This window comes from Ovis aries, chromosome 12 (genome assembly GCF_016772045.2).
Source record: "Ovis aries strain OAR_USU_Benz2616 breed Rambouillet chromosome 12, ARS-UI_Ramb_v3.0, whole genome shotgun sequence".
In the NCBI taxonomy this organism is placed as follows: Eukaryota; Metazoa; Chordata; class Mammalia; order Artiodactyla; family Bovidae; genus Ovis; species Ovis aries.
Window position 1 is genome coordinate 33,119,874 of NC_056065.1, and position 25,272 is coordinate 33,145,145.

At 36.3% G+C, this 25,272-nt stretch overlaps 1 protein-coding gene across 15 annotated transcripts in view; it reads right to left on the reverse strand.

The window, feature by feature from the left end:
* The window catches only part of SDCCAG8 (SHH signaling and ciliogenesis regulator SDCCAG8), a 242,374-nt gene that overhangs the window by 210,907 nt on the left and 6,195 nt on the right, over window positions 1-25,272 (reverse strand). For 14 of the 15 annotated variants that reach the window (XR_009595809.1, XM_060396451.1, XM_012187193.4 and 11 more), the window contains exons 2-5: window positions 19,875-20,027; window positions 19,117-19,199; window positions 15,472-15,585; window positions 4,217-4,339 (exon numbers count right to left, since the gene is read on the reverse strand). Coding sequence is in view for 14 of the 15 variants with exons in the window: in XM_060396451.1 (XP_060252434.1) it covers window positions 4,217-4,339; window positions 15,472-15,585; window positions 19,117-19,199; window positions 19,875-20,027 (473 nt within the window). In the remaining variant the exon portion in view is untranslated. The remainder of the gene's footprint in view (window positions 1-4,216; window positions 4,340-15,471; window positions 15,586-19,116; window positions 19,200-19,874; window positions 20,028-25,272) is intronic. The other variant, XM_060396452.1, reaches the window with a different exon arrangement.

Here is a 25,272-nt window from a genome sequence, read left to right on the forward strand (position 1 = left end):
TAAATAAAGAAGACGTGGTACACATACACAATGGAATACTACTCAGTCATGAAAAATGAAATAATGCCATTTGCAGCAACATGGATGCAACTAAAGAAGATCATACTAAGTGAAGTAGGTCAGAAAGAGAAAGACAAATACCATAGGATATCACTTTTCATGTGCCATATTTGTACCTAAAATATGGCAGAAATTAATCTACATACAAAACAGAAACTGGCTCATAGACATAAAGAACAGATTTGCAGTTGGCAAGGGGTAAGGGAGAAGAGAGAAGGATAAACTGGGAGCTTGCTGTTGGTAGATGTAAACTATTACACTTAGAATCAATAAACTAGGTCTTAATGTATAACACAGGGAACTATTTGATATATTCAATATCTTGTGATAAACCATAAGGGAAAAGAATATAAAAAAGAATGCAAATATGTGTATAACTGAGCTATTTTGCTGTACAGCAGAGATTGGCATGGCATTGTAAATCAATTATGAAAGTGTGTGTGTTAGTTGCTTGCTGCTGCTACTGCTAAGTCGCTTCAGTCGTGTCCGACTCTGTGCAACCCCATAGACGGCAGCCCACCAGGCTTCCCCGTCCCTGGGATTCTCTAAGCAAGAACACTGGAGTGGGTTGCCATTTCCTTCTCCAATGCATGAAAAGGAAAAGTGAAAGTGAAGTTGCTCAGTCGTGTCCGACTCTTAGCGACCTCATGGACTGCAGCCTACCAGGCTCCTCCGTCCATGGGATTTTCCAGGCAAGAGTACTGGAGCGGGGTGCCATTGCCTTCTCCGGTTAGTTGCTTAGTCATGTCTAATTCTATGTGACCCTCATGGACTGTAGCCCACCAGCCTCCTCTGTCTATGGAATTCTCCAGGCAAGAATACTGGAGTGGGTAGCCATTCCCTTCTTCAGGGGATCTTCCTGACTCAGGAATGGAACCCAGATCTCCCACACTTCAGGCAGATTCTTTATTGTCTGAGCCACCAGGGAAAGTGGGGGAAAAAAACCAAGGAGAAGCCAGAGAATTAAACAAGGATCTGGAAAGTAAAGTATGCCATGCTAATAAGCTTGAACTTGATTCTGTAAGTAGGGAAAAATCTTCTAAGATTTGATTGTATTACAAACAGTCTTGCAGAGCAACGAAGGAAAGTGGTACAAATTTCCTATGGAGAAATTGGAGGATGTATGTAGACTATAGATCACTGATTTATGATATATTGTTTGGAAATAAGTGCTACTCTGATTGACATGTTCTTTCACAGATAGCTTGCAAAAAACTTGAATGATATTTGATCAAGATATAAAAAGTCAAATTACATTTATATCCCTGAAGATCACTGAAGACCTCTGATTTCTTAATTGAGGGGAGGGGTTGGAATGGAAGGGATGAACAGACATGGAAAGAAATAGCTCAGAAATTTTCCACCTAAAAAAAAATCCTAATAAAAAGAGTATTTTAATACAATTTTTGAACTCTCAAGAAAAGCCCCCTGAGAAGGAATATGATAAAAAATGAAGATGCAAATGAAATATTCTTTAAATGGTTTTAGTTATTTAAAAATAATCTGCTTGCTTCTTCAACTGTTAAGTCAAAAACTAAGCTAAAAGCTATAAGTTGTGTAGGCTACCATCAAAGTTCCAGTCCATGGCAAAGATGGTTTGGTTCAATATTGATAAGCTATTCCTAATCTACTCAGAAAGGCAGCATAATTCAAGGCCAGGTGGATGGATCAAGGGAGTCAGACAGTGCTGTGTTTGAGTTCTAGCTTTGTAGGTTACTTAATTGCTGTATATCTTAATTTAATCATCTGAAAGTTGATGTAACAACACCTGCCTTATGCAGCTATCATAAGACTGAAATGATATAATGTAAACAAAGTATTTGATACAATACCTGGAACATCATAACCATGCAGTCATCAATAGCTATTAATTATTACTATATACATATTTCAGTTGTTTTTCCAAAGAAGGCATTGAGAAACACTGAAAATATATAGTCAAATCTGCCAATAGCTTTGGCAAGATTTACCATCAACATGGTAATAGGCTCATTAAAAAGAGTTTAGGAAAAAAGGAAGATGATATCTCTCGATCTGTTTATATTTAAGATATTCTAAATAGCTTTATTTACATCAAAACTCTCAATACAACACTATTCATAGGTTTGCCAAAATGCCTCAATTCACCTCCACAAGTAGCAAGTGGGAGAAATAACTCTGTAACAACAAAATAACACAGAAGACTAACATTAAAACAGGTATCAAGGTCACCTGACATACCTAACAACCATTTTAATATCTGCATTATGTTTTAGCTCATGTGAATTTTTTTTTTTTAAAAAAGCTCTCTACAACTCTATCCTTTCTATAATCTGTCTATCTGCAGTTTTCTTAAGCAAGTTTCCTTTGTTCATAAGGCAAAGCATGTGTGCTTTTACCATCATTTCCTTCCCCTTTTGCATTACTCACTTCTCTTGCCCCCTGATTCACTTGTCTGCCTTATTTCCTTTCTCATTTCACTTCCCCATCTTCCACTTCTTTGCATTGTATAAATATCAAAGACTATGAATAACTGAGTCACTGTTCACTGCATATTTGGAGGAAAATCAAAAGAATATTTTAAAAATGAGCTTACTTGTAAGTACTTTTTATGAATCATTTTCAAATTGACCCAAAATAATAGGAACTAAGACAAAAAATTTTAAACACTAATATTAATAATACAATACTATAAACATTCAGAAAAAGTTATATAATGAAGAAAATAGCTGATCACAAAGTGATGTGTAATTGCAGAAAAATAAACTAAAATGCTAATCAGCTCACTTTATTATTCAGACTTAACATATCTAGATACAATAGCAAATTCTAACACATAGAACTCTAGGATTACAAATGAAACATCAGGTCAGGTTAAGAAAAAAAACTTCAAAAATTAGAGGACACTTAGGTAAAACATTAAAACAGCTGTGTTTTTTCCTAAACAGAACTTACTTACTAATAATGACTAAGTCAAAAGCACCAAAATACACTGCAAAGTAAAGCCAAAACAGGCAAGTACCAAAACTTTCCCACAGAAAATTGAGTTTTGTCTCGAAAAGCAGAACAACTATTATCAACTACCCCATAGCAAAAGAGTAAAAACTATTTTGAAGGCAAAAGTATCTCTGACAACTCATAAGGAGAAATTAAATTTAAACTATTTAAATATCATCATAAAAATTTTATGTCACAGAATTATAGAGATCATACAATTCTCTGTTCCTCAAAATGTATTCCACCGATATTAGATTCACTCTGGCAACTTGCTCAAAGACTAACCCAGACCAGTTCTCAGGGATAAAGCCCAGGATCTGCACTGTCAGTAAGTATCCCAAACCCCATTCACATTAAAGACTAAGGACAGCTAATATTGGTGAATTTCTCAAATTTCCAATAAACAGAGGACCTACAAGGTGAAGCCAAGCCTGAAAGTCCTATAAAATTACTTGCCAAACATCCAGCTTGTTAGGGACAATGGGAAGATAAACATGTTGAATCTTGGACACACATGTCAGTGTTCTTTCTCCTGCTACTGCTGCTGCTGCTAAGTCACTTCAGTTGTGTCCGACTCTGTGTGACCCCATAGACGGCAGCCCACCAGGCTCCCCTGTCCCTGGGATTCTCCAGGCAAGAACACTGGAGTGGGTTGCCATTTCCTTCTCCAATGCATGAAAGTGAAAAGTGAAAGGGAAGTCGCTCAGCGTGCTCAGTCGTGTCCGACTCTTAGCGACCCCATGGACTGCAGCCTACTCCTACACCATGCTAATTAGACTTATTGGAACTCAAAGTTCAAAGACGATTTAGAGAAATACAACAGAAATCTAAACTACAATTCTGAACAGTTGCTGGATTTAACAAAGTCCAGCTCTGTTAACATACTTCCTATATGACATACTTCCTGCTTTCAGGCTTGCTCTTTCGTATGGAAAAAACACAAATGGTAATGCTCAGAGAGGAAACTGGAGTGGCTGCTAGGCACCACTACATCGTTTAATTTGAGGATTCATACCACCACAGCAAATTTTAATTTCTGCAGCCCCAAGTAAATACCAGAACAGCACTTCTGCCAAACTTCAAGAAAAAAATTGAAGCAGTTGAGAAGGCTGAGGGAGAGGGTAGGAAGCAACATTCAGACTATATATATTTTAGTTTAATGATTTAAATAAATGCTCACAGATGCATCCAGAAGTGTTTGCTCCCTCATTTCTTCTTGTCCTCGAGATTTCAGCTCTTGTTGGAGCCTTTCATTTTCAAGCACAACTACTTGTACCCTATTTTTCATTCCAGAGAGTTCCTCCTATAAAAAGCAGAAACAAATACCAAATACATTAAGCATTTTTTCTTTCCTTTTTTTTTCTTTTTAAGAAATGCCACTTGCAGACTGCATACATTAAGCAATCTTAAGTAGTGCTTTTATTTTGTTGATTACTAGACGATCCAACATGATATGAAGCATGGAAGATTGATGCTCTCTATCCATTTTCTGAAATATTATAATCATATTTTGACAAACAAGAAACTCAAGCATTAGCTAACAAAGAGAAGGCTGGGGGAAGACAGTAGATGGCCTGCTAATGGCCATACCACAGGACTGTGTGGTTTCTGACAATTTTATTCAACAGACTTATATAAATTCTTTAATTAAAGGGCTTATCTAAAAGACTTTTAAACATGAGGTAGATACACCCCTAAACAAATAAAGTAAGATATATTATTACTCATGCTCAAATGCCAATAACATTGAAAACTGACAGAGGTCTATATAGATAATAAAGGACACTGAGGCAGAAAGGTGAGGAAAGTTACAATGACTATGAACTGGTAGCCAGATGGAAGGAAATTATGAGTGAAAAAAGTCTGATGGATAGTTCTTAAAGAGTGTTTCCTTGGCTGCGCAGGGAGTAATATAAAGAATTATAGGTATATAACAATTTGTATAGCTATTAAGTAGCATCTCCCCCTGAAAAAATATAAAAAATACTGATATATTGAGGGTATAATACTTAATCTTCATTACTGTTATAATAAACAACTATTGCACAGCGTATAAAAATTCCACCCCATTCATTTTATTCAGAAAAAAATCAAAGCTGTAATTGAAAACCATAATTAAACAAATATTGCAGACTTCCAATTTCTGGTCTGACATATAAGAAGCTTGGAAGACATCACTCCCATCTTCATAACTAGAAAAAGAGCTGAACAAGCTTAAAAATAAACTACTCTTCTTAGACCCATCAGAGAATTAAGGTCACAGGGAGAACTATTATCCCTAAGAATGGAAAGAAAGACAAGTACTCCTGAGAACCTCAACCCAGCAGAGCAGAAACTTCTGGAGGACCCAGTGGTGTGGTAGAAAAAGATAAAAATAATTGATGAAATGCTGGAAGCTTAGTATAGACCAGTTTGAGTTAAAAACTCCAGAAGAACCCAGTCTCTGGAGGGGAAGGTGTCTCCTACACTTTTATGAGCTTTATCTCCAGGACACGAGCAGATTCTAATAGCAAAGACTAGAGGAAAGCCCACTCCTGTTTCCTCCAGTAGGAGAGGAAAAGTAACCCAAAAGCATTCTGTTCTTTTTAACCAGGGCTGCCTCAAGAGAAACTATTTTACCAGAGCCTAAGAAACTGGTGTTTGCTTTTTTCCCCAGAACCTAAGTGACCTGGGGGAAGCGAGCAGAAACCCAACTCCAGCTTCCTAGCCTTCTCGTCTCACTTAAGGGGAGAGGGAGACTGAGAAACACTTCTGAAGGATATACAGAGTCACTAGAAGACTGCGACATGATCATAGGATTGCTAAATGCTCCCCCTACTCCCATACCCTACCACCACATCAAAAGTACTCTTGTATCATAACAAGGGAAGACACTGAAATAACTGCACATCTCAGTATATATTTAAGAATTCTTGAGGGAAATCCAAAGACAACAATAGAGACAAAACCAGAACTCTAGAGGAAATTTTAGCCTCTGACACATACAGTAACAGCAAATAATAAACAGTCTAACTTCTACAACAAATAAAAAAACCTTACACTAAATGTATATTTCCCTCAGTTCCTTTTATTCAATCCATCATGTCCAGAATTCAACAAAAAATTAGAAGGCATCCTAAAAAACTTAAAACACAGTTGCAAGAAACTAAGCAAACACAGAACCAGACTTAGATATAGCAAAGATGCTGGAATTATCAGATGGAGAGTTTAAAATAATTATGATTAGCATGTTAAAGGGTCAAATGGGAAAAAGTGGTTCACATGCAAGAACAGATGGATAATATAAGCAGAGATAGAAACTAAGAAAAAAAGCAAAATGCTGGAAATCAAAAACACTGCAGAGGAAATGAAGATTGCCTTTGAAGGGGTCATTAATAGACTGGACACATACAAAGAATTAGTAAGCTTGAATAAGTGTTAACAGAAACTTCTCTAACTGAAATGCAAAGAACAAAAAGAATGATACAGACAGAACAGAATATCCAAGAATTGTGGAACAATAATAAAGATGAAGAAAGACAGAAAGGAGGAGAAGAAATATTTAAAAGAATAATGATTGAGAATTGCCCCAAATTAATTATAAGTGCCAAACCACAGATCCAAGAAGCTCAGAGAACACCAGGCAAGATAAAACTGAAAAAATCTACACCCAGGTATAGCATATTCAGACTGCAGAAAATCAAAGACAAAGAGAAAAAAAAATTTTTTTAAGACGTCAAAGGAAAAAACCTTATCTATAGAGAAGCAATGATAAGAATTACATGAGGTACTCTTTAGAAATCATGCAGGCATGGACAAAGTATAACAGAATATTTAAAGTTTTGAATGAAAAGAGCCTCAACAAGCTAGAATTCTGTAGTCAGTGATACCAACCTTCAAAAGTGAGGGAAAAACAAAGACTTTTTCAGATAACCAAAATTAGAAAATCTGTTTCTGGTAGACCTGCCTTACGAGAAATGTTAAAAGGAAGTTCTTCAAGAAGTAGGAAATTTATTTAGGTTATAAACTCAGATCTACATAAAGAAAGAAAAAGCAGTCTAAGGAGGCATATAGAGATGAGTATAATCTTTTATTTTTCTTAATGTTAGCTGATATAACAGATAACAATTTGCTCAGTATCATATTAGCAATAGTGTATATAGATTCAACAAGTATATCCTAAAGGAAATCAGTCCTGAATATTCATTGGAAGGACAGATGCTGAAGCTGAAACTCCAATACTTTGGCCACCTAATACAAAAAGCTGACTCATTTGAAAAGACCCTGATGCTGGGAAAGATTGAAGGCAGGAGAAGGGGACAACAGAGGAAGAGATGGTTGGAAGGCATCACAATGGACATGAGTTTGAGTAAACTCCAGGAGTTGGTGATGGACAGGGAGGTCTGGCGTGCTGCAGTCCATGGGGTCACAGAGTCGGACACGACTGAGCGACTGAACTTAACTGATATAGTGATCATAGCTTGTGGATAACTGAAATGAATGACAAAAATGCATCAGGGTCAGGAGGGAGGAACTGGGAACACTCTGTTTAAAGGAATTTTTCCAACCCCTGAAGTGTTTATTGAAAATACACTTAGGTTAGTTGTAAAGGTAACTGTAAACTCAAGGACAACCACTTACAAGTTTTTTTTTTTTTTTAAGAAATTCAATTGACATGCTAAGAGAGGAGAAAATTACAATCAAATAACCTGCTAACTCAAAACCGGAGATGGTATAAAAAAAGAAAAAAAAAAGCAGAAAGAACAAGGGCAATGAATAGAAAACAGTAAAAAATATGGCAGGTATCATAGATAGCCGACTGTGTCAATAACCACTTTAAACATCCATGCTCTGACTATATCAATTAAAAGACAGACTGCCAGAGTAAATAAACGACAAGACCCAAGTACACACTGTCTACAAGAAGCCTTCTTTAAATCTAAAGACACACAAAGTAATGGAGAAACATATGCCATGCTAACATAAATCAAAAGAAAGCTACTGAGCATTTGCATATTCTTTTCTCCAGAGCTCCAGATATGTTTCTAATGAGCAATCAATCATGTTTAAAAACAACTGGATTATATGATGATCTTTTACTTTTATCTAGTTTGTTTCACTTTTTCTATCTCATATTCAGTGCTCATTTCATTTAGTTTATGTTCTTCAATTTCTTCATCTCTTTTTTTTTTGATGTTCTTTCTCAGCCTTTATCAAGTGTAGCAGAAAAGCTTTTGTATACATATATATAAATATGTGCAATATATACATTTTAGAAAGCTTATGAATTTATGCATAACTAAAAATTATGACAGTATTATTTCACTTGTTTGATTTAATATGAATAGAATGCTAGATTTCTAATTAAACAAATAGATATGCAATAAGCAACAAAGGTTTACTGTATAGCATAGGGAACTATAGTCAATATCTTGTAATAATCTATGATGGAAAATAATTTCAAAAATAATATATGTGTATTTGTATAACTAAATTACCCTGCTATGCACCTGAAACACTGTAAGTCAACCATACTTCAATAAAATATAGATATTTTTAAAAAGAAAGACATAAGAACAATTAAAAAAAGAAAATTAGAGTAGCTATATTAATTTCAGATTTCATAGTAAGGAAAAAAACATCAGGCATAATAAAGAGGCATGACATGATAAAAAGTTCAATTTTCCAAGAAGACATAATAATCCTAATGTATATGTGCCTAAAAACAGAGCATTAAAATATATGAAGTAAAAACTGATAGAACTGCAAGGAGAAATAGATGTATCTACTACTTCAGTTAGAGATTTCAACATCCCTCTATCAGTCATTGACTGATCTCGCAGACTGGCAAAATATCAGTATGCACATAGCTGAACTGAACACCACCGTTAATCACTTGGGTCTAATTGACATTATATACTACTTCATCCAACAACAACAAAATATACACTCTTCTCAAGCTAACACATAACATTCACCAAAACACATCATATTCTGTGGTCTAAAACCATATATCAACAAATTAAAAAGAATGAAAATCACAAAAAGTATGTTCAGTTCAGTTGCTCAGTCATGTCTGACTATTTGCGACCCCATGAATCGCAGCTCGCCAGGCCTCCCTGTCTATCACCATCTCCCGGAGTTCACTCAAACTCACATCCATCGAGTCAGACCACAATGAAATTAAACTATAAATCAATAACAGAAAGATAGCTGGAATACTTCTAAAATATGTGGTGATTAAATAATACTCTTCTAAATATATACAGGTCAAGGATAAGTTTTAAGAAAAGAATTTAAATTATTTTGAACTAAACAAAAATGAAAATACCACATCAAAATTTGTGAGATGCAACTAAATCAGGGGAAACATTAAAAAGAACACAGATTTCAAGACAATAATTTCAGGAAACTAAAACAAACAACAAAAGAAATTAAATCAATAGTAAGTAAAAGAAAAGATGATAAAAATTAGGGTAGAAACACATGAAATTAAAAACAGAAAATCAAGACAGAAAAGCAACAAAACCAAAAGATTGGTCTTTGAAATGATCAATGAAATTGATTAGAGTCTAGCCAGGCTAATCAAGACAAAAAGAGAGTAGACACAGATGACTAATCTCAGAAATGATACCACTACAGATTCTATGGGGCTTTCCAGGTGGCGCTAGTGGTAAAGAACTCGCCTGCCAGTGTAGGAGACACAAGAGATGCAGGCTTGATCCCTAGGTCAGGAAGATTCCCCTGGAGAAGGGCATGGCAACCCACTCCAGTATTCTTACCTGGAGAATCATGGACAGAGGAGTTCATAGGGTTGCACAAAAACAGACATGACTGAAGCAGCTTAGCACACATGCACAGACTCTATGGACATTAAAAGGATAATAAAGGAATACTATGAGCAAAGCCCATAATTTGATCACCCTAGAGGAAATGAACCAGTCCCTTGAAAGACACAATCTACCAAAACCCCTTAAGGGAAAGGCAGTTAATCTGAATAGGCCTAGTGAAGTCACTTAGTTGTGTCCGACTCTGAGACCCCAGGGACTGTAGCCTGCCAGGCTCCTCTGTCCATGCGATTTTCCAGGTAAGAATACTAGAGTGAGTTGCCATTTCCTTCTTCAGGGGATCTTCCCAACCCAGAGACTGAACCCAGGTCTCCAGTATTGCAGGCAGACTCTTTATTGTCTGAGCCATTAGGGAAGTCCTGAATAGGCCTACTTGTATTAAAGAAATTGAATAAATAATTGATCCTCTTTTAAAACAGGAAGTACCAGTCCTAATATTGGTTCACTGGTGAATTTTGATAAACATCTTAAGAAGAAATTAGATCAATTCTCTAAAATATATTTTATAAAATACCAGAGAGAATACTTTATAGCTCATTCTAGGAAGTCCACTTTATCCTAACCTAACTAGATGAAGCGACTACAGGGCTGAAAAATGGCAGATCAATATATCCCATGAATATAGATGAAAAATCAAAACATTAGTGAATCAAATCCCACAATGTATAAAAAGAATCATACAACAGGACCAAATGGAATTTAATCTACCTATGCAAGTCTGGCTCAATATTTCAAAATCAAAATAATTCAACATGCTAGAAAAAAATAAAATGATCCTATCAATAGATGTAAAAAAAAGCAAGAGACAAAATCCAGGAGCCATTCAAGGTAAAAACCTCAATGAACTAGGAATAAAGAAAAAAATCTTCAGTTTAGTAAAAAAAAACATCTACAAATAACCTATAGCTAACACTGTACTTCACTGTGAGACAACAGGTAGTTTCCCACTAAGATTAAGACAAGGAGGTCACCTCTTATCGCTTCTATTCAACATTATATTAAAAGTCCTAACTAAAACAATAAGGCAAGAAACAGAAATAAAAGCTATAAAAGAAGAAATTCTTTAAAAGATAGCTATATTTGTCATAGATGACATGATTGTCTATGAAGAAAACCTCAAAGAATCAAAAAAAGCTGCTAAAATAAATCATTAAGCAAGGTTGCACATTACAAGGTTAATATACAAAAGTCAATTATTTTCCTATATATTAGCAATAAGTAATTGGTATTTGAAATTAAGAACACAGTACCATTTACATTAACACCAACAAAATTAAATACTCAGGTATAAATTACATAAAATATGCATCAGATCTGTAAGAACAAAATTGCAAAACGCTGATGAAGACATCAAGGAATATCTAAATAAATGGAGAGATATTCCATGTACATGGATAGGAAGATTCAATATTGTCAAAATATCAGTTCCTCCTAACTTGAGAGATTCAACACAACCTCAGTCAAAATTCCAGCATGTTACCTTGTAGATATTTACAAACTGCTTTGGAGCTTATATAAAGAGGCAAAAGATCTAAAATCATCAATATGATACTGAAGGAAAAGACCAAAATTGGAAGATCGACAATGACAGACTTTAAGACCTACTATAAAGCTCCAATAATCAAGACAGTGTGATGTTTGTGACAGAACTGACCAACATATCAATGAAACAGAATAGTGAGCCCAGAAACAGACGCACACAAATACAGTCAACGGATCTTTAACAATGGATAGAGAACAAACATATGGATACCAAGGATGGAAGGAGGAGGGGGATAAATTGAGAGATTGGGATTGACAAATGCACACTACTGATACTATGTATAAAATAGACAACTAATGGGAGTCTACTGTATAGCTCAGCAAACTCTATTCAATGCTTTGTGGTGACCTAAATGGAAAGGAAATAAAAAAGAGGGGATATATATATACATATAGCTGATTCACTTTGCTGTACAGTAGAAACTAACACAACATTTTAAAGGAGCTATACTCCAATAAAATTAATTAAAAAATGGAATAAGGGTAACTCAATGTTGATAGTCTTTTCAACAAGTGGTGTTGAACAAATGGATATCGATATGCAAAAAAAATTTTAATGTCTAGATACAGATCCTATACCTTCAAAAATATTAACTAAAAATGGAGCACAGACCTAAATGCAAAACACAAAACTATCGAAAAGCTAGAAAAAGAATTGGAGAAAATATTGGTGAGCTTGGGTTGGGTAATATTTTAAGATTTAATGCCAAAGGCATAGTCCATGGAAGAAAAAAATTAATAAGCTGGACTTGATTAAAATTAGAAGCTTCTGCTCTATGATGCTGTAAGACAAGCCAAAATTGAGAAAAAAGAATTACAAAAGATATATGTGATAAATGACTGGTATCCAAAATATATAAAGAAATTTTGAATTTCAACAATTAGAAAATGTACAACTCAATTAAAAAATGGGCAAGAGACCCGAACAGACACCTCATTAAAGACAGTATATAAGTGGAAAATAAGCATATGAAAAAATACTCAACATTGTATGTCATCGGGGAATTGAAATTAAAACAAGATAGCATCACATATTTCTAATACAATAAAATTCAAAACACTGACAATACCAAATTCTCACAAGGACTGTTCCACGTCATAAGCTTTCATTCACTGCTGGAGGGAAAGTAAAATGGCACAGCCATTCTGGAAGACAGTATGCCAGTTATAAAAATAAACATACTCTTACAGGTGATCCAGCAATTTTGCTTCATGGTACTTACCCAAATGAGTGAAAAAAACCCCAGTAGATTTATTTCTAGTTGCCACAACTTGGAGGCAAGTGGGATTTCCTTCAATTGGTGAGTAGTTAAAAAAAAAATCCTATATCCAGACAATGGAATATTACTCAATGATAGAAATAAGCTATTGAGCCATGAAAAAACATTAAGGAGGCTTAAATGTATATTGTTAAGGCAATAAAGCTAATCTGAAAAGGCTACAAACAGTATGACTCTAACTATACAACACTCTGGAAAAGGCAAAACTACGGAGACAGTAAAAAGACCAGTGGTTGCCAGGGGTTTAGTGGATAGGAAAAGAAGGATAAATAAGCAGAGCACAGAAGATTTTTAAAGCAGTGAAACTATTCTCTATGATACTGTAATGGTAGATATATACCATTTCACATTTTAAAAAACTTACAGAATGTAAAACAGAGTGAAGGCTAATGTAAACTGAGGAATTTACTAAATAATAATGTAACAGTGTTAGCTCAAAAACTGTAACAAACATACTACAGTGATGCATGATGTAAACAGCAGGGAAGCTGCTGGGGAACTATAAAGTACATGGGAATACAGGATAATTCTATGTATTTTCCATCCACTTTTTCTGTAAACCTAAAGCTGATCTAAAAAACAAAATCTGTTAATTAAGCAAACTGATCAGGTTTCTAAACCCTCAAACATTACTTTCAATATCCTGCTTCCTTGTTAACATGTATCAAATGTATACTCTGTCTGACTTTCAAGGATTTTGTAATCTTCTATTTAACCAGTTCAGCGTTATTTTAAAAATTTCTAAGAGATATCTTCCATTGAAGGAATGTAGACTAGATGCCTCATGACCCCCATAAATAAATCATATTCATCCTGAATATTTTCTTCCACTGTTGCTGTTTTTCCTTTAAATTCTTTCATCTCCCTTCTGCTGATCTAACCATCCTACACCTTAAGATTTTTCTCTCCCATGAAAACATCCTCAAAGACAGTGAGCTTTTAGTAACCTTCTTCTCTTATTATGACTATAGTTCATACCACAAAATAAAGGAACACACTGTATCTTTACTATCGTGTTGCTGTGATTCTCACAGGTAATAGTGCTCTCAACTAGACGGTAAGTTTATTACGATTTTTATTACACAGTGGAAGAACCTGCCATCTCAAAATATGCCACTCTGGAAGAATTATCTTGAGCTAAGGGCTCGTGAAAAACAGCAGGCACAAGTCTGCTCTGACTTCCCCTTTTCTTCCAGAAAGCAGGACTAAAACTCCCATGTGAACGATGTCCTCCCTACACCAGGAAGAAAGAACAGTCTTATCACCAGAGACAGGGAGTAGAGACTGAGAGAAATCTGTACAAACAGACCCTGTTAAAAGAACTCATCTTCTTTAGCCTCCCCACATATTCGGTACATTTCCACAGCTGCTTCTCTTTGTTCAACCAAGTACAAAAGCACTTAGGTTTCACCACTTCTTCAGGTCTTCATTTCCTTACGAAGGCTCCCATGTCACATAAATCTTACATTAAATAAATGTGTATCCTTTTATCCTGTTAATCTAGCTTATGTCAGTTTAATTCAAAGGCCCAAACAAAGACACTAAAAGGGCAGAGCCAATGTTTTATCTCCCCTACAATATCTTTCAGGTTTTACTCACAGCATTTTAGCGATTAATAAAAGCTTATTAATGGAATGAGTCCTAGGACACTATTTCAGCTTTTCTAGTAATCCAAGAACACCTGTATAATAATGAATGTATCCTCTAAGAACAAGGAGCAATGACATGCTAAGATCAGGAAACTCCCTTGAAAAGCTGACAATGAAATATTTAAAGGTTTCTTAAGCTACATATCAGACTTACACTTTGGGAACCATAAGTTGAAAAGATAATACATGATACAAAAGATATCACTAAGTTCTATAAAAATGTCACATAATCTGATGTATTAATATTAAAAAAAAAAAAGAAGACACTAACATACTTTGGGAAGGCATTAAAAACATTACTAAACCTCATACAGTCATGCAATATATAACATCTAGTGTTATAAGCCATAAGTGACAACATTTGGTTTCTTGATTTTAAGTATCAGTACTCCCATGAGTTATCTTCATTCAAAGTTACAGTACGAATCTTTATACTGACAAGGGGTAGATATAGTCTACCAGCTTAGAATCCCTGTTTGCTGCACTACAGTTTCAACAGGTTGACAAGAGTGGGAGAATGACTGGTATTACTATTCCAAAGCATTTGCCATAAGCTGGGCTAAAGCACAGAGAAGGCAATGGCACCCCACTCCAGTACTCTTGCCTGGAAACTCCTATGGACGGAAGAGCCTGGTAGGCTGCAGTCCATGGGGTCGCTGAGAGTTGGACACGACTCAGTGACTTCACTTTCACTTTCATGCATTGGAGAAGGAAATGGCAACCCACTCCAGTGTTCTTGCCTAGAGAATCCCAGGGATGGCAGAGCCTGGTGGGCTGCCGTCTATGGGGTCACAGAGTCGGACACGACTGAAGCGACTTAGCAGCAGCAGCAGCTGGGCTAAAGCAAACAGAGTAGAAAGGAAAAATTCCAAAACATCAGAGAATATTATCAAAATATAATAGACTACTATATAACTGTAAACTACTGGGAAATTAAGTACTCAGAAATGGCATGGTCAGGAGTACCATTCCCGAGCTTGAGAAGCTCTGATTACACATCAGACTTTTCAATCACAGAAAGATGGCAACCATCAAGGTGTTGCTATAAACATGAAGACTAATTAATAGCAATTTTTCAACAAGATATTATTATTAATAACAATATAGTCTGGCTTAAATTTTTAATGGGATACTTACCTTCCAGAACTTGACTTCTGCCTCTAAATGATAAATGTACTGAGACTGGTCATTGATGATAGGAACAAGATTGTGGACAGTAGGCATATTGGTTTCCTCACATTCTGATGACCTCTAAGGCAAAAATGAAAACAAATGAAGCATGTTTGGATTTAGCAAAGAATCAGTTAATACTATCTCCATACTCGATTTAGCACTTATGTCATATAAACACAGAATAAAAATAGACTAAATCACAGTGCGGCTAACAGTATTATTTCATCTTATAAATTCTATAAATAGATAAGATTCAGGAATATGAAAACTATTTTTTAAAGAGGGAAAAGGAAAATGGTTGTAAAAAGCACACAGCAATGGAAAAATGCTCAAGTAGTATAACTTGGCTTAGGATGAACCACCCATTTGAGCCATCTGGAAATGTGACGTGCTATTCAGTAATTTTGAGATGAAAGGACAGCTTTTTAAGAAATCACCATAGAAGAGGGCTGCTAGCTAAAACTGCAGAACAGCTGCCTGAAGAAAGGATTCTTTAGACAAGTGTCTGATGCCAAATGTGTGTCACTGAGGTAAAATTTTATCTAAAAGAAGTACATTAGCAAAACCTGGTTTTTCATTTTTGACCCTAATACTTAAGGCAAATGGAGGCTATGCTGTTCTGGAGCCTCCAGTACTAGAGTGCTAAAGCAGATATACATGAAAGTGAGACATTGCACTGAGGACTTTAGAAAACAAATGTTAATTCTCTTTACTATTGCAGCAGTCCTATAATTGATTTTTAATATCCATCTGACCTTATCCTAAAATGATTATAAAATGGTTTATAAATCATATATCATCCATTCCAGTATTCTTGCCTGGAGAATCCCATGGACAGTACAGTCTGGTGGGCCACAGTCCACGGGGTCGCAAAAAGTCAGACATGACTGAGCAACTAACACTACTACTACAACTATTACTATTACCATGGTATTATTTAAAGAAGAGAGAGAGTTAGGGAAAGGGAGAATGAGGGTCTACCAGTTAGATGAATCCAGAGGAAAGTTTGAGATGAGACACACAATCATTTTGTTTTTCAATTTAATAGAAATTCCTACAAATGGTGAAGTACCAGCTCTCGTGGCAGAATAATTAAGTAGAGCTTTGCTTCTGGCCACATTTAATAAATTTAAAACCAAAAGACATGTTAATTAAATGAATTATCTGTGGTAAGTAGAAAGCAACTAATTATAATGATTAACATTAATGGAAAGGGGTTTGGTGCATAGAGAAATATAAATTATTACTATGTGTATACATAGGGCAAAATCAATGTGGAAATTAAAAACAAGCTAGTATCATGTAGAAAATGTTCATATACAATCACTTGTATGTTTATCATAGTTTGAATGTTCATATTTTAAAATAACAAGTAATAATGTTTAGACATATTTTCTACCTCAACACTGCCTCATTTCACTCTTAATACAGCCACATATTTCTCATATGTCATACTGGCTATGAAACTGCATTCTAAGGGTACAGTCTTCAAAAGCTACTTATTATTATGGCTTATAATCATCATATGTAGGTTGTATACATTAAGGGACTAAGTTCCATTCTTTCACAGAGAGCCAATATAAATAGACCTATGTATTGGTATATACTGTATATATTGAACTGATCATCATGATGAGTCTTCTTGCTCATCTAAAGTTAATCAGTTTTGCAATATCACTGCTCAGTATTAACTTAAAAATGCTAAGAAGCATGTCAGAGCATTCAACAGATATAGCAACTTAATCTACTAGACTTAAAAGTACTCCACCCATATATGCTTAAGAGCATTCTAGAAACTAGGTGTAAACAGTAATAAATTCACTGAATGATGAAATATTTTATCAAAATTATAGTTTATATCTATAAACATTGAATAGGAACATGTAGTCCATTTCTCTAAAGTGGAAATTGAGCATGAAAGTCTGTGTCAGGCTGGAATGAAGTGTTAATATGGGGGTACTCTTAGGACATTTCAGCTGTGAGTAAAGGAAACTGACATGTCTTCAAGTTTTCAGCATGTAGCCTGGGTATCCAACAGTCACAGACATTGAAAATGCAAGGTGGTTATTGTTGCCATGACATTTTCTATTTGTGCCATACTTCATAGGTTTCCAAAGAATTTTGAATATGTGATCTTACCTTATTACTATAAAAACCTGGTGAGAGAGCGGGTGAGAGAGTACATGATAGGCCCTAGATCACCCTAAAGCATAGACTATCATTTTGCCCATTTAAACCTGGCCCAGTCCTTGCTTCACAGTACCCTTTCTCTATAGCACTCTTTCCTCCAACCCATCTTCTCCTCACATATACGCTTCCCTCACAGTACGCTCCCTCACTTCCACCCTTCCTTCACACCTGTCTCAGGCTTTATATCACACTGCTTCACTCAGAAATAATATGCTCCATTAAAGCAACAGCAGTAGAAAACAGCTGCAGAAGAAACAGAGTACAGTTTCTCATACAATTTTATAACTATATATTTTTAAATGTAGAAAAAGATTACATACTTCAAATTTAACATTTAACATAAATGAAAGACGGCTAGAATTAGAAAGTAAATTCTAAAAATAATAAAAATACAGATATGCCCCTCTATAAAAGCAATGGTTAGGGACTTGGTGGTCCAGTGGTTAAGAATCCGTCCTTCTTTCTTTCTTTCTTTCTTTCTTTCTTTCTTTCTTTAAAAACGTATTTATTTATTTTAATTGAAGGATAATTACTTGACAATACTGTGATGGCTTTTGCCATACATCAACATGAATCAGCCATAGCTATACATATGTTCCCCTCATCCTGAAACCCCCTCCCACCTACCTCACCAGCCCACTCCTCCAGGTCGTCACAGAACCCCGGGCCTGCTTCATGCGTTGAACTCACACTGGTCATCCATTCTGCATCTGGCATTCGGTAATGCACATGTCTCAGTGCTGTTCTCTCAAACCCTCCCGCCCTCCTCTTCTCTCACTGAGTCCAGAAATCTGCTTTTTATGTCTGTGTCTCCTTTGCTCCTGTATGCAGGATCATTGGTACCGGATTCTAGGAGAATCTGCCTTTCAATACAAAGGATGCTAGTTCGATCCCTGGAAGGGGAACTAAGATCCCACATGGCCCTGGGCAGCTAAGCCCACGTGCCACAAATACTGAGCCCTCACACGCCACAACTAGAAAGAAGCCTGCACACCGAATGAAAGATCCTGCTTACTTCAGCAAAGACCCTGCATGCCACAGCTAAGACCCGAAGCAGCCAAAAATAAATAATAATAATAATAATAATAAATTCTAAAAAAGGCAATGGTTAATCTTTTCCATATATTGTTCCTTTTTAAAAAAATATTTGCTAACAGTTGCAAAGTAAATTCCCAAACTAGTTACTCACTCACATTTTTCAAGTGAATAATAAATTTAAAAAACTCAGAATCCCCTCTGCTATGGAAGTCTCTTCTTCGGCCAAAATAATTATCAGAGGGAAGACCATTTCTTTTAATGCTTTCCACTATTAGCATGCCCAGCTCAAAATCTGTTTAACACATGTACTACTAAAATGATACACAAAATTAAAACATAGAAAAATAATGCTTTTGTCGGGTTGTAAATGGCAATACTTACCGAAGGGGATGTTTCTTGTCTTCTTAGAGATACCTCACTTTCCTTAGCTGCTTGTTGGCACAACAAAGCTTTGAGTTGATTAACTATGGAGCAAAAGCAATGGGTTTATTCACCTTATTTTAAATCCATAGTTTATCATCACTCATCTATCCTTGCATCAGTCCAAGAAATATTTGTGTATTATGCATCACAAAATGTGCTATTGATAGACACAAAAACAAACATGAGAAAATCTCTATCATTTAAGAGATAAGAATCCACTGAGCAAGAGCTATAGAACTAACAGATATAAAACAAGACTATAAGCTCTAAGTCTACCTAAAGAAGCTCTAGGTCTGCCTATAATGCTCTAAGAAGAGGAAGCAAGTAACTGTGCCTGTTTTCACAGAGAAGAGAGTGTGAAGGATGTATAGGAGATCACCATGCAGAAAAGGGTGAGAAAACACCAGTTGGAACACATGGCTCGTGCAAAGCAGAGAAGCACGGCCATAGGGTGGCATGAGTAGAACATGGCTTGAGGAAGATAGAAGAATGAGGCTGGAGAGGCAGCTTGGAATTACCTTAAGAAATCACTGCTTTGACATCCTATAGGCATAGGAAAGTCAAAGGGGGTAAAAAAAAAGAAATGGAACTAGATTAGCTGCTTTGTGTTTCTTGGCTAAAATCCTAGCACTAGAGGACAGACTGGCGTTGTTACTAGATGGAGTTTTAAGAATTCACTGTGTGTCATTTGGGTTAGGACTGACATTCACACTCACCGGCGCGGCTGTGTTGTAGTCCACACCAGGCATTTCCAGCATCCTCATTTCCTACACTGGTATTAAAAGAAGGATCTGGCATATCTTCTCCAACAGTGACGCCACCTTCTCTCAGGGCACATTTCAACTGGTGAATGCTTCTATTCGCACATTCTGCAATAGCATGATGAAAATCAGAGCCAGTGAAATCTGGGTGACCAAATGAACATGGACTTGAGAAGACTAAAGGAAAAGCAAGCATTTTTCTAAAGGAAAAGCAAGCATTTCTGATACTTTGTGGGAGAAAAAAAAGCACAGCTTTACTTCTAGCTTGGTGAGGAACATGCCAGAGGAAACGTGAGATTAAGTTCATGGGGTAGAGGTTAGACTTAATGATCTCTAAGCTCCCTGACACCACTGTGATTGACATTCACTGCACATAGCTCTACTGCCAAGGAGGACTGAATGGGAGAGCTTTTCCCCTCTTCACATTCCCAAACAATAATCTCACAGAGGAGGCACTATCCTGACTCCTCAATGCCTAAAGACTCCCCTACAACTTTTGGCACGGTGTAGATAGGCAAGACTGGCAAAAGGGATTCCACCACATCAAGTTCCTACCCAAAGAAGCCTCCTTGTCTCTGTGGGCCACATGGCCCTCTAGCATTAAGAGACAGCTGACCACCTGGCCTAGTTCTGATCAAGATTTGAATAGCTGATGTGCTTAGAGCAGTATAGTTGTATTTATATACTGTACTTAGTATAGTTGTACTTATATACTGCTGGCTGACTACATCTTACGTAGAAATTCTTGGTTACTATGCTTAATTACCCTTAGAATTGAAGTTTAAACTCACTACCACAGACTTAACATAATAAGTCTTAAATTAAGTATTTTAAGGTCTATTACTCTAGTAGTTCATCTCTAAAAACAGCCCCCAAAGAACCCACCCTTACATCCTTGTACTCTCCCAGGTTGAAACTTAGTGGATCTGTAACCTACACTCACCAAGAGAATGCACTGGAAGGAACACAATGCCTGACCCGTCACATCCTTAAAATGTTTGGTAGCTGCTGCTTCTACCCTCTTGGAATGTTGGCTTTTGTGAGCCTCAAGCCACTAAGTAGGAAGTCTGGCTACCCTGCTAGAGAGACTAAGAGGCCATATGGAAAGGAGAGCCCCTGAGATGACCACAAGGAGAAGGAAAGAAGCCCAACCCCACTAAAAGTCTGGCAGAGTTTCCTGATGACTCCAGTGCCAGAGGTCATCTACCCACAATGCATGAAAGAGACTTGAAAACTGCCCAGCTGGAGTCTGGTAAAACCACAGATCTGTGAGAGACACTAAAAATGCTTTTGGTTGTTGGTTTCTGCCATCAAGCTTTAGAGTGACTTGTGTGTGTGTGTATATGTGTGTATGTGTGTGCTTAATCACTCAGTCATGTCCAACTCTTTGCGATCCCATGGACTGTAGCCTCCAGGCTCCTCTGTCCATGGAAATTCTCTGGGCAAGAATACTGGAGTGGGTTGTGCTTGATAAGCAACAAAAGGTAACTGAAATAACTATTCAGTGAAATACTCACCCAAACACATCTTTAGCAAAGGATCCAAGTCTTACATTAATACTAATATAGTAATGATACTGTGCATGCATGCTCAGCCGCTACAGTCGTGTCTCTTCCGTGACCCTATGGACCATAGCCCTCCAGGCTCCTCTGTCCATGGAATTCTCCAGGCAAGAATACTGGAGTGGGTTGCCATGCCCTCCTCCAGGGGATCTTCCCCACCCAAGACCAAACTTGCATCTACTGCATTGCAGGCAGATTCTTACAGCTGAGCCGCTGGGGAAACCCCAGTAATGATACTGCGTTATATGTTAATACTATAATATACTAACGACACTAGACATGACATTACTAATAACTCTATCCTGTTTCATGGAATTTTTTTACATGTATGACAACTGGAGAATCAGGCAATATAGGTAATTTCATTCGTTAAAGACCAGACACTTTTTCAGGTTTAAACTTGTTACTTCTGCTAATCTCTTATAATTAAGTCTCCAGTTCCAATCTAGAAACATTAACTGTAACAAAAAATGTTCCTTTTACATTAGAGCTGAGACCCAGGTTTCAGTCATCATTTTTAAATGTTGCCATCTGTATTTGAAAGTTATTGTTAATTCATGTATTTATTAAATATTTATATATAGCTAACATAGAAATTTATGTTAGAAAAAGGTGAATTCTCATGCAAGTTCATGTACTGCTATTATCTATCTCAAATGGATTCCATCAAAATAATTCTTAACATCTTCAGAGGAGACCTTTCTAAGTAAAATCTTTTCTTAATTCAGAGCAATGCATAATAATAACACCAATGAAGTTCTTTGTTCTGATCTAGGCCCTTTCTTGACAAGTTAGACCTACTTCTTCTTCTGTATTCAGGAGAAAAGCTCCTCTTCTTTAATACCTATAAGAGAATCCTAAGAAACCTATAAAAATGAAAAATCTTTCCATTACCAATCATGGATGAAAATATATTTATAAATATGTATTCTGCAGGACCTTGAATAATAGATTCTATTTCCTTTAAGCTCATTAATTTGAATGTGTGAAACAGACAAAAATAACCATACCTTAATGGAAAAAAATACTCTCTATCTTACAAAATCTCTAATATAGGTCCTTCACTTACAGCAACTCATTTTCCCCTTGAGTAAACTAACAAAAATAGGTCTTTTAGGTCAGGGTTCGATAATCTACACAAGAGACCCAATAAATTTATCACTGCAGTTTTCTCCACACCAATCCTATTTCCACACAGACCTTTCTCTGACAGGAATTTGGTATTGATAACTAACCAAGCCTGGCCTCCATTTATTCCTCATGAGTTTTAAAACGTCTAGATAAGATGTATTCCTGGTTCCAGTAAAATGAGAAGCAGCAATAGTTTTTTTTTAAATAACTCAGTATTTTCTAAAGAGACTCGTTAAAGGAAAAGGAAATATCCAAGTGTTACAGTTTTAGACTTCTGCACTGATACCTATGAATAAAGCACTTATCTTTACTGCATCCATTAAAAGGAAACAGAGGGTTTGAATTACTCTAAAAGTAGGCTCTGTGGAGCCATCAAATGACTTCATCTATAAGACAAAGGATAATTACTTATTTATACTTAATCTAACTAAAAGCTAACAAGCTATATTAGGAAAAGGAAAGCTGAAAAAAAAGATGTGTACTTGAAAATTCCTACAGGTAGAGTTCTTTCATTAGCTTACAATAATGGGAGAGTTTTATGAGACCATTTAATCCCTTTCCTGATATTCCTGTTTAATCTTTTAGAATTTTTATCATTTAAAGACTATGTGTTAAACTGTACTATGAAAATAGTATTATGTGAAATACTAATACATTGAGCTCAACAACTATCCCACTTTTCTTAGTGATTACACAAGGTCTGGGTTTTTTTTGCAATGAATGACTTCAGTTGCTAGGATCAGAGACGAAGAGAAGGAATTTTCAAGAAATGTATCCTGAAACAAACTAAGGAGGTAAGGGATATTTTAAAGTCATTTCAAGAGTACATTTTAAAACATGCTAAACGCTTTTCAAATACATACATACTAATGTAATTATATACACTGCAACAGACAAACAGAATTAATCCCTTGGAATAACAACACTCAGATCTTTCAAGACAGACGAAACCCCACTGCTTTTCAACTGGAGCCATTGCAACTGGTCTCACAACCCTTATTAAGAACACTACTCCCCAGATGCCATTAACTGCTGCTTCTTGTTGTTGTTTAGTTGCCAAGTCATTTCTAACTCTTTTGCGACCCCATGGACAGTAGCCTTCCAAGGATGGGATTTCCCAGGGAAGAATAGTGGAGTGGGTTGCCATGTCCTTCACCAGGGGATCTTCCTGACCCAAAATAGAACCTGCATCTCCTGCATTGGCAGGCGCATTCTTTACCACTGAGCCACCAGGGAAGCCCTAACCCCATTCTGCTTACATGTAAGGAAACCAGATTAGATAGGAGGTTCCAGTTAGGGTTTCCTATCCCACTGTTAATAGGCATAGCTTTATCTATCTATAACCAAGAGTGGGGAAGAATACTCAGTTCCTCTTCTCTCCTGGGACAATAGTAACAGATTTCACAATACATCCTGATTTCTTCTTCCCAGCATCAACCACAGGCTGAATACCAACTTAATTACAAATACAAACAGAAATACAACCTCTGAGTCCTACAAAATCGCATGAATATAAATGCAAGTAAATAATATTTCTGCTAGTCCACTATCCAAATATCAGTCAATACAATGAGCACTGAAAAGGTTTTTAAGCTGCTGACTGCCAACAAATTTGTCTGTTTCATTCATTTTTATAATCTAGTTGCTCTACTTGCCAACTCCTAGTTCAACACCGAGCCTCTCTTCAAGATGTTTTTGAACAATAAGGAAAATACGTCCCTCTGTACCAAGGATCATCACTTACATACATACTGTGAATTATTAATGTCTACATTCTCCATCTGTACTGGGAGATGTGAATGAGAATTATCCTGGTGACAAGGAGGCAGAACCACACCCAATGAAGTGCCCAGCTGTCTCTGAGAAGACATGCAATGAACCATACTTCCCCAGGCTAAGCATGAAGCGAGCTGCAATTCTCAAAACAAGCTTAGATCGGGGCAGACAAGCAGAAAATGAAACCACAGCCAGATAAGAGATGCGTGTGTCCATCCACACTTGATGGGGCCTCAGCTAGTTCATGGGACTGCTGTCACTGTCTATTGGGGGACTGACAATTAGTGTGACCAAGATGAAAACAGCATTAATCCAAAATTAGAAAAACCAGTTTTGTAATTGGCAGTTACAATGATTAAAGAGACTAAAAGTTGTATGCAGAAACTACAAAATCACAAAAAAAATTACTATCGCAAGACTCTAATAGCTGAAAAAATGTGTTAAAACTGGTTGGTATCAGAAGTGAAAGATAATCCAAATAAGAATGTAAACATCTTTACGAGCAGTGTCTGGAAGATCATTAATGATGAATGGATGTTGGGAAATCAAGAAGATTGACTATACGCATTACGAGGGATACACCTGGTTCTTTTCTTTTTTGTACCAACTGAGAAGACTTATGCATCTGTCACTTTCCTATTAAAGAAGTTATCCTAGCCAGACTGGCAGAACTTAGGTACAATTATCAGCCAAAACAATCTGTATCCTTAATTGTAATTAGTCTCAAGCACGGTTCTCACAAAACAAATGCTGTGAGTAATAACCTTTCTACTTCTAGATCGTGGTTCTCAGTCTCAGCACTATTGATATTTGGACTTGGTAATTCTTAACTGTAAGGGGATATGTTGCGTTTGTACAGCAGCATCCCGGGCCTCTACCCACTA